Here is a 10,615-nt window from a genome sequence, read left to right on the forward strand (position 1 = left end):
CCCCCTGTATACAGACCCTACACACACCAGTCATCTCCCCCTGTATACAGACCCCACACACGCCTGTCCTCTCCCCCTGTATACAGACCCCTCACACCAGTCCTCTCCCCTGTATACAGACCCCACACACCAGTCCTCTCCCCTGTATACAGACCCCACACACCAGTCCTCTCCCCCTGTATACAGACCCCACACACCAGTCCTCTCTCCCTGTATACAGACCCCACACACCAGTCCTCTCTCCCTGCATACAGACCCCACACACACCAGTCCTCTCCCCCTGTATACAGACCACACACACCAGTCCTCTCCCCCTGTATAAAGACCCCACACACCAGTCCTCTCCCCCTGTATACAGACCACACACACCAGTCCTCTCCCCCTGTATACAGCCCCCCCCCCCACACACACACACACAAGTCCTCTCCCCCTGTATACAGGCCCCACACACCGGTCCTCTCCCCCCTGTATACAGACCCCACACACCAGTCCCCTCCCCCTGTATACAGACCACACACACCAGTCTTCTCCCCCTGTATAGAGACCACACACACCAGTCCTCTCCCCCTGTATACAGACCCCACACACACCAGTCCTTTCCCCCTGTATACAGACCCCCACACACCAGTCCTCTGCCCTGTATACAGACCCACACACCAGTCCTGTTCCTTGTACAGACAATGGTGTATTACACCAAAGGTTTCCTGGCCGTTACGTCTGATAATCATTTGGTGTAATAATCCACGTTATCAGCTGATTGTGGTCTTCAAACTGGTCGAGTAATCCAGATCACGATAGTGCTGCTGTCTACAATGGGCAGCTTGAACAATCTAAGGATTTTTTGGGCTGCCCCTCCCGCAGCTGCCCGCAGTTCCCCCAGTCACTGTCTGTGTGTGTAATAACACAGAAAATGTGCAGGGAACAAAGGGGAAGAAAGCACTGACCTAAAACATCGCCGCTCGCTTTCACCTCTTAATCATGCTGTATAATATGACCCGCTCAGGGAGAAGCTCAGAAGAGAGGATACGCTCAGAGGAGAGGATACATACTAGACTGTATACCCTGCAGTTAGAAAAGAGAACATTCTAGACCAGAGATGTCAGACTCAGGCCCTCCAGCAGTTGCAGAACTACAATTCCCACCATGTCTGGACAAGTAAGGCATGAAGGAAAATGTAGTTTGTAACAGCCGAGGGATGAAGTCTGACACCTGTGGTCTAGACCTTTCAAAACTGCACTTGCTAGAATGTATGCCCTCTCAGAGGAGAGGATACACCTGGTGGAGATGCCCTCTTAGAGGAGAGGGTACACCTTGTGGAGATGCCCTCTCAGAGGAGAGGATACACTCCAGACATTTCAGTACTAAACATTCTAGAATGTATGCCCTCTCAGAGGAGAGGATACTCGATGGACTTTACATTACTAGGCTATGTTCACACATAAAACACAGCACTCGGTTTTGGTTGAAGAAAGAATGACCGAAATACTATGTGTGAACATAGCCCTAAACATGCTAGGATGTATACCCTGCAGTGAGAAACTCAGAGAAGAGGATACATTCTAGACACTTCAGTACTGAACATGCTAGAATGTATCCTCTCCTCTGAGTGTATCCTCTTTTCTGAGTTTCTCACTGCAGGGGATACATTTAGCATGTTCAGTACTGAAATGCCTAGAATGTATCCTCTCCTCTGAGCCATCCTCTCCTTTGAGTTTCTCACTGCAAGGGATACATTCTAGCATCTTCAGTACTGAAATGGCTAGAATGTATCTCCTCCTCTGAGTCTCTCACTGTAGGGGATACATTTAGCATGCTCAGTAGTGAAATGGCTAAAATGTATCCTCTCCTCTGAGTATATCATCTCCTTTGAGTTTCTAACTGCAGAGGATATATTTAGCATGTTCAGTACTGAAATGCCTAGAATGTATCCTCTCCTCTGAGTATATCCTCTCCTTTTAGTTTCTCACTGCAGGGGATACATTCTAGCATGTTCAGTACTGAAATGGCTAGAATGTATCCTCTCCTCTGAGTCACTATAGGGCAGGGGTCCTCAACTGGCGGACCGCGGTCCGAACCCGGACCGCGGAGGCCAGCTGTCCGGACCCCTGGTCAGACCTCCTAACCGCCCCGGATCCGGTCCGTCCCGCTCCCCACCGCACTGCCTCCCGCCCCATAGGCGTACTGTCCTTAGATGTCAGTACGCCTGTGGGGCTGGGGGCAGTGTCGGTCCGGCCCCCGGCTGATACGCGCTCTCTGGGGATGTCCCGGGGATTCCCCAGCAGAGCCGCACCACAGACCTCAGTGTACGCTGCCGGCCTGTCCTTTCCAGAAGTGCAGGCCGGCGGCGTACGCTGAGGTCACTGATGCGCGCTCTGCTGGGGAATCCCCGGGACATCCCTACAGAGCGTGTATCAGCCGGGGGCCGGACCGACGGGAAGAGAAGAAGACAGCCGCAGCGGGGAATGAGGTGCTAGGTGAGTTGTTTTTGTTATTTTTTTTTCTGTCTGGGGGGCATCTACAAGGGGAGAGCGCACAGGTGGACTATATACTACAGGGGGGACCTCACAGGGGGCTATATACTACTGAGGGGGCTATATACTACTGGGGGGAGCGCACAGGGGGCTATATACTACAGGGGGGACCTCACAGGGGGCTATATACTACTGAGGGAGCTATATACTACTGGGGGGAGCGCACAGGGGGTTATATACTACAGGGGGGACCTCACAGGGGCTATATACTACAGGGGGAAAGCACAAGGGGGGCTATATACTACTGGGGGGGACCTCACAGGGGGCTATATACTACTGGGGGGAGAGCACAGGGGCGCTATATACTACTGGGGGGAGCTCACAGGGGGCTATATACTACAGGGGGACAGCGCACGGGGGGGCTATATACTACAGGGGGAGCTCACAGGGGGCTATATACTACAGGGGGGAGCTTACAGGGGGGCTATATACTACTTGGGGGGAGCTCACAGGGGCTATATACTACTGGGGGGAGCTCACAGGGGGCTATATACTACAGGGGGAGAGCACAGGGGGGCTATATACTACTGGGGGGAGCTCACAGGGGGCTATATACTACTGGGGGACAGCGCACAGGGGGCTATATACTACAGGGGGAGAGCGCACAGGGGGGCTATATACTACTGGGGGAGCTCACAGGGGGCTATATTCTACAGGGGAAGAGCGCACGGGGAGGCTATATACTACTGGGGGGAGCTCACAGGGGGCTATATACTACAGGGGGAGAGCGCACAGGGGGGCTATATACTACTGGGGGAGCAACAGGGGGCTATATACTACTATACAGTTTTCCCGCTAATAAGCAGCAATTCTGTATATAAATAGTTGAACGTTTGTGACAAAGTAAGAAAACACGTTTCCTACTGATGTTCAGCTCGGACCTTCACCTGACAATAGACCCCGGTGATAAGACTAAATTTATATGTTGACATCTCTCTATGGAGAGAAGCCGAAAACCCAGGTAAAGGATGGTTTTTAAATTATATCTAGAGTTGGAATCCTGCAGTATTACCAGCTCGTTACTTATACATCACTGACACAGATAAGACAATGTATCATGATTATAAGCCTGGAGAAAATGGCCCAAGTTTTATTATGGTCATCACATTTTATAGACAGATAAAATATAGGGTGGTAACAAATGCTAATAAGACATAGATGAGGCGGTGCTAGTGATTTAGATATTCAGTCATGCGCAATGGCATCTATATTAGTATTCATTATTATTATTATTCAAAAAGGTCAAAAAGGTTAAAACAATACATTCTGTACAAAGATACTTTTTCATGAATCCAAGAGCACAATGTAGTTGTTTTCCATAAATTGTTTATAGATAAGAGTCTCTGGGTCCTTGGGGATTGTGTCTACAAATGATAACTTTCCAGGAGCTGTTCTAAGTGACGTGCTTCCAGCATTCCTCTTCTTCATCCAGAACATCTCTCTGTCACGCTCTGATCATCTCCTCATTCAGAGGGCAGTATATATATGTGTAGTCAAATAGGTACGGTGCAAGTAGGTAAAATCCCAATACCTGGCCTTATCATTCCCCCATTTGACATCCGTGAAGCCTTGGACTGGAATCACTGTGGTTGGTACATAGCCAGAGGTTCCAAAAATACTGTCTGAGCCGCGGGTTGCTCAGGGGTCACATCTTCTCCATAGGGTGAACCCATCCTCCAAGTACTTGTCCAGCATCCAACCTCCAGAAATGTCCAGGCGACACAGATTCAAGAGAACCGATAAGAGAAAGAAAACATAATCCCGTTAGTTACCTATATGATGGTAGATCTTTTTGTTTGTCGAGGTTTTATACGAGAGAGAATACACATAAACACTTTTACTGGCAAACAGACCAGTATTAGGCATAAGACCACTTGGATGAGACCCTGAAGGACTCCCATTAGTTTATGGGCATCACCATAGGATAGACAAAAATAGTACTATATGTTTTATTGAGAGTTATAGATGGCGGAACAAACTTACAGCAGATGAGGTAGGTAGATCTGTAATAACTGAAAGAAAATACTAAACAATGGGTGAGTCTGTGCAGTATACATCAAATCAATATACAGCTTAGTTACAACAAAACAAATAAAAGGTTATTATCAATACCCAAACCAACATATATACATGACTAATACCTCTCCGGCTTTTATCAAAATAACCAAACCTTATTGTCTTATCACTCCTGTCCCTAATCTTGACTACAGATGTAGCCCCCTTCTCTAGGTCCCTTTACCGTAGGAAGGCTTTAAAGGTAAGACAATCCTCCGTCTCGAACCTAACTAGTCTCCTGTCACTCCTACGTCTCCGTGTGACACTGAGTGATCAGACAATAAGTTCTTCACTGTATATAACAGACGTGACTCTATCACAAGGACTCTACCACTTAGGCATCATGTGGGTATTGGAAAGTCACAACAACTAACTTTAAAAAGTTTCTGAAAAAGAAAAGTTCAGATGTGAACAAATCTTATCTCATGGCAAAAGCAAAAATAAAAGTTCATTGATACATAAACCAAAAACAGCATAACAGGTGAATGCAATAACATTTCCACAATGTGACCTACTATGTAACCACTAGATTCACTTATAATAGCCAATCAGTGAATTCACAATCGTCAGTATGAGATCTTCAGAATTTTCCACTTCTTTTTAGTCTTTTTTACTTCGTTTTGTACATAGAAAACATCTTTATGATTAGATCACACAGGCCTAATGACTGGTCTCATGGTCCCATCTCTTACTGTACATAATCATATAGTATAATACATACACCAATAATATGAAGTACCTGGGCGCTTATTACAGATATAATATTTGGATCCTACTGAATTGTCTCTTGTCTCACTGAGATCATCACATATTACACATAAAATAACGACCATACAAATAAAAGCAAAGTGTAAACCATACATCACCTAAGGTTTCAAAGCCTTTTTATGAGAATAATATATATCATATGATCCTTTCTCTCTTCGCCCGATGACGGCACCCCTGGAGAGGTCCACTCCCTGCTCCCATAGGACAGGAAACAGGATACAGGAAATCCCTGGATCTTTTAAAAGAGTAAACTCCCCTCCTCTCGTCAGTTTCTGTTTCCTGTCCCTACGGGAGCAGGAGCTGGAAGGGGTCTCTCTCCTTCCCAACCCTGGAAAAAGAGAGGTGACTGGGGTGGCCGTGGTATACCTTACCGGCGTCCCGGCGGCATCAGACTCCGCTGGTGGAGCAGCCTCCTAGTCTGGCTCCCCCCCCGACACCTCCGGAAGACGGGTCCCCGGGGCTCCCCTGACTCTCCTCGGTGCGGCTGGTGCTCCGGTCTGCAGCACTGTGCTCGCGCGCGCTGTGGCATGGGTAGCCGGAAGCACTGGGGAGGGGGTTGCTCTGCCGGCCGTGTTCGGCAACTTCCGGGGCTTAGGCCTGCTCGGGGAGAGCGCCGGGAGGGTGACGCCGTATCAGCGCGCGGCATAGGGGGCGGGACCAGCCGGTCACAAGGGATTCGGCGCCAAATTTAAAAAGGGTGCCGAAGAAGACGCCGGGGCAGTACATCCAGTACTACAGCTGCTCCTTTCAAGTGAGTAGCTGCCTGGTGCTGTTATACCGCTTCACTGTAGCTAGCTGCAGTTGGATATCTAACCTCCTAAAACTTCTATTATCGTTATGGAGGCGGAAAGCGCTGAAACTATTGAAACCACTTCACCTTCAACACAGGCTTTATCGGTATGGAGTGGGTAAGAGGGGAGTTTTTCCCCAAACAGGCTTATTTTTTCTTATGATTTCTATTGTTTATTTATCTCATTTATTTAGGAAGGGTCATCCGGTAAAAGCAGAGCTAAAAGCAAGGAATGCCCAACTTGTAGAAAACGTCTTAGTAGCTCATACAATAAACTTCTCTGTGGTAGCTGTATGAATAGAGTATTGGAAGATCAGGGACCTTCATTTGTACGTAACATGAGAAGCATCATTAAGAAGGAAATTAGGGTACGTAAGAAAGAAAGGGGGAAGTAATATCATATATATATATGTATATAGAACATCCTCAGAAAGTTCTTTCTTTGTTTTTTAGGCTGCCATGCCTTCTCAGTCGCAGCCTCCACTTCAGGTGCCTTCTCCTACCCTTCCAACTATCCCTATACCAGCTCCGAATCTGCCTCCGCCTATGGCTGCTCCAGTGGTTATTCCATCAGTTGATCTTGAAGAAGCTGGGCATAGTATGTCTGTATCCGAACCTCCATCCTCTATAGGAGATGAGGAGGAACAGAGTCTAGGCACAGAGGCAGAGGACCTGGGGTCGTCAGGAGTAGAAGGATTAGAGGTTGCGACTGACCCGTCTCCAACTGTAGATATCCTTATTAAAGCAGTAAGAGAGACGATGGGCATAGAGGATACTCCTGAATCCCAGACTATACAGGACCGAATGTTTGGAGCTTTAGCGCCTAAAAAACGCTTGGTGTTCCCTATCCATCAGAATATCAAGACCTTAATCAAACATGAATGGTCTAACCCGGATAGAAAATTCTTTATCCCTGCTGCCGTGAGTGTCTTTTTCATATATATATATATATATATAGGGATATAGGTATACACCTATTTCTGTCCGGAATATAGTAGGAACTCATGATTATTAGACATCCCCCCCTTTTTTGTTGTTTGATTTACAGTTCAAAAGGAAGTACCCGTTTGACCAAGAAGAGTCTAGTACTTGGGGTGTGGCTCCCAAAATAGATCCTCCGGTGGCAAAGATTTTCAAGCAGAATGCTCTTCCGTTTGAGGACTGTGCCTCCTTAAAAGACCCTATGGACAAACGGGCGGAGGTTTATTTAAAAAAGGACTGGGAGGCATCCACAGCTCTATTTAAGCCTTTGGTGGCCGCTACTTCAGTCTCTAGAGCTTTAGAAGTATGGTTATCAGAGCTAAAAGAGATGATTAGCAAGGGTACACCAGCGGAGGAACTCCTTAAACCCTTTGATACCCTTGAGAAAGCTATGTCATTTGTGTCTGAAGCGTCAGCTGACGCACTTAAACTTTCCGCTCGTTCGGCCGCAGTATCGAATTCTGCTCGCAGATCCCTGTGGCTTAAGGAGTGGAAAGGAGACGTCACATCTAGATCCAAGCTATGTGGTGTCCCATGTGAAGGCAACCTGCTTTTTGGTCCAGCTCTGGACAATATCCTTGAGAAGGCCTCAGACAAAAAGAAGGGGTTTCCTTTGATTCCTCAGCAGGCTAATCGCCCCTTCAAGGGAAAAGGTAGGAACACACAAAGGGCTCCTAATACTAATAAGAAAGAGTGGAGACCCACGAAAAAATCTAAAGGGTTCCTATTCAAGAACACAGATAGTTCCAAAAAACCTACACAATGACGCCAGGTCCCTGTGGGAGGTCGCCTTTCATGTTTTTTCTCACAATGGTGTGGTATTTCCAATAGCACGTTTGTTCTAGATATAATAAAACATGGATTGAAGATTTCCTTCTTGTCCTCCCCAGGGGAAAGATTTGTGGTTACAGATTTGTCATCAGATCCTGAAAAACATGTAGCCCTCTCACTAGAAGTACAGTCCTTACTGGATAAGAGAGTCCTGATTCCAGTCCCAGAGGCAGAGTATGGTAGAGGGTTTTACTCCACTTTATTTCTGGTAAGAAAGCCCAATGGTTCTTTCAGAACCATTATCAATCTTAAACCTCTCAACAAGGTATTGACCTATGAGAGGTTTAAGATGGAATCAGTTTCTTCAGCCATCCTAAATCTCACCCAGGATTGTTACATGGCCACCCTAGATTTAAAGGATGCTTACTACCATATTCCCATTCACCCAGACCATCAAAGATTTTTGAGAGTGGCAGTAAAACTTCAGGATTCTATTGGTCATTTTCAATACCAGGCTTTACCGTTTGGTATCTCACAGGCACCTAGAGTGTTTACCAAAGTAATGTCAGAGGTAATGGCCCACATAAGAGAACAGGACATTATCATTGTCCCATATCTAGACGATTTCTTACTGATAGGTGACTCGTCTAACTCCCTTCAGGCCCAGATTAAGATAGTGGAGGACATCCTGTCTAACTTGGGTTGGGAGATCAATGCCGAAAAATCTAACAAGATCCCCTCTCAACACTGCCAGTTTCTGGGTATCTGTTTAGACTCCAGATCCAGAAAGTCATTCTTACCAGAAAATAAAATTTCCAACATCTGTAAGAGAACTCAGGAATTTTTAGACACTCCTCTGACTACCTTCAGAAAGGCTATGTCACTATTGGGTCTATTCTCTTCTTGCATTCCTGCGGTCCCCTGGGCACAATATCACTCCAGGGTGTTTCAGTCTCAAATTCTTGGTGAATGGGATGGTGCGACAGATTCTCTTGATTCTTCCTTTCTTCTATCTCCACAGACCCTCAGGTTTCTTTCTTGGTGGAAAGAAAGAGATCATCTCACCAGAGGGCTCCCTTGGAATCTGGAAGACGTCATAACCATCACCACGGACGCCAGTCCTCGGGGATGGGGAGCTCATTCGGATTCTCAGGTCTTCCAGGGCCAGTGGACTCCAGAGGAAGCCAGAGACCCTCAGAACGTGAGAGAGTTGAGAGCAATATTCTTCTCCTTATCCCAGGCTCTTCCATTAATAAAGAACAGAAATGTCAGAATCTTAACAGACAACAGTTCAGCAGTGGCATATATCAACCATCAGGGAGGCACGAGATCGCCACAGCTCATGAGGTTAGCCCACTTTCTCTTCAGACTAGTAGAACCACATTGTCTATCCCTTTCGGCTCTCCATTTGAAGGGGGTGGACAATGTCAAAGCAGACTTTCTCAGCAGACACTCACTAAATCAGGGAGAGTGGGAACTCTCGCAGGAAGTCTTTCTCCAGATCTGCAGTCTGTGGGGAACTCCAGATATAGACCTCTTTGCCTCACGCACGAACAGAAAGACCCACAGGTTCTTCTCCCTCTGCCCTGCCGACAGACCCATGGCCCTGGATGCTCTAGCGCAACCCTGGAACAAGGGCCTACTTTATGCCTTCCCTCCTATCAGACTGATTCCAAGAGTTATCAGAAAGATCAGACAAGACAGGGCACACGTTATACTAATAGCTCCCTTTTGGCCAAGAAGGGTCTGGTTTTCTTGGCTCAGGAAGATGTCTCTGACGGACCCCTGGATTCTACCGGACAGGCCAGATCTCCTCAGCCAGGGCCCAGTCTTTCATCCACTAGTTCAGAATCTCCACATGACTGCATGGCACTTGAAAGGCAATTGTTGATAGATAGAGGCCTTTCATCGGAAGTCATCACCACTCTACTTGCCAGCAGAAAGAGGGTTACTTCTATCATTTACCTGCGTACTTGGAAAGCATTTTGCAGATTTATAAATAAACCGATTAATGTACTGGCTGCTCCGGACGTTCCTTTAATTCTACAATTCCTTCAGGAGGGTCTAAATAAGAACCTTAGACCCAGCACCATTAAGGTCCAGATCTCTGCCCTCAGTGCCCTCTATGACTGTAAACTGGCAGATCATCCATGGATCAAAAGATTTGTTAAAGCAGCCAGTAGACTATGTCCCACTATTAAATCAAGGATTCCTCCCTGGGACCTTAATCTAGTTCTAAATGGTCTTACCACCTTTGAACCCATAACTGAATGTCATATTAAGTTCCTATCATACAAGTTGGCCTTCCTATTAGCCATTACGTCAGCACGGAGGGTTAGTGAGATTAGGGCTTTTTCTATACAGGCCCCTTACATGACCATTAGAGACGATAGAATTGTTCTTTCTCCTGACCCTGCCTTTCTACCGAAAGTTGTTACTGACTTCCACAGGTCACAAGAGGTAGTGTTACCTTCATTTTGCAACACACCAACTAATGAGCGTGAAGCATCTTTCCATTCTCTTGATGTTAGAAGAGCGATCCTACACTATCTACAGGTCACGAAGGAATGGCGCTTGAGTAATAACTTACTGATATCTTTTCAAGGAAAAACTAAGGGTAAGACTGCCTCTACACAGACAATAGCCAGATGGGTCAAGCAGGCAATTGGAGAATGTTATAAAGCCAAGAACATTGATACACCAGTCGGATTCGGTGCTC

General features: G+C 46.7%; 2 protein-coding genes across 2 annotated transcripts in view; both read left to right on the plus strand.

Annotated features, from left to right (window-relative positions):
• The window catches only part of TUBGCP2 (tubulin gamma complex component 2), a 273,496-nt gene that overhangs the window by 65,315 nt on the left and 197,566 nt on the right, over window positions 1–10,615 (plus strand). The gene's annotated exons all lie outside the window — the stretch shown is intronic.
• Window positions 6,192–8,170, plus strand: LOC138800055 (lamina-associated polypeptide 2-like). Its single transcript, XM_069981863.1, has 4 exons — window positions 6,192–6,251; window positions 6,339–6,512; window positions 6,598–7,065; window positions 7,193–8,170. The coding sequence occupies exons 1-4, from the start codon at window positions 6,192–6,194 to the stop codon at window positions 7,889–7,891; spliced, it is 1,401 nt and encodes a 466-aa protein (XP_069837964.1). The 3' UTR covers window positions 7,892–8,170.

The sequence above is a fragment of the Dendropsophus ebraccatus genome, chromosome 8 (genome assembly GCF_027789765.1).
Source record: "Dendropsophus ebraccatus isolate aDenEbr1 chromosome 8, aDenEbr1.pat, whole genome shotgun sequence".
In the NCBI taxonomy this organism is placed as follows: domain Eukaryota; kingdom Metazoa; phylum Chordata; class Amphibia; order Anura; family Hylidae; genus Dendropsophus; species Dendropsophus ebraccatus.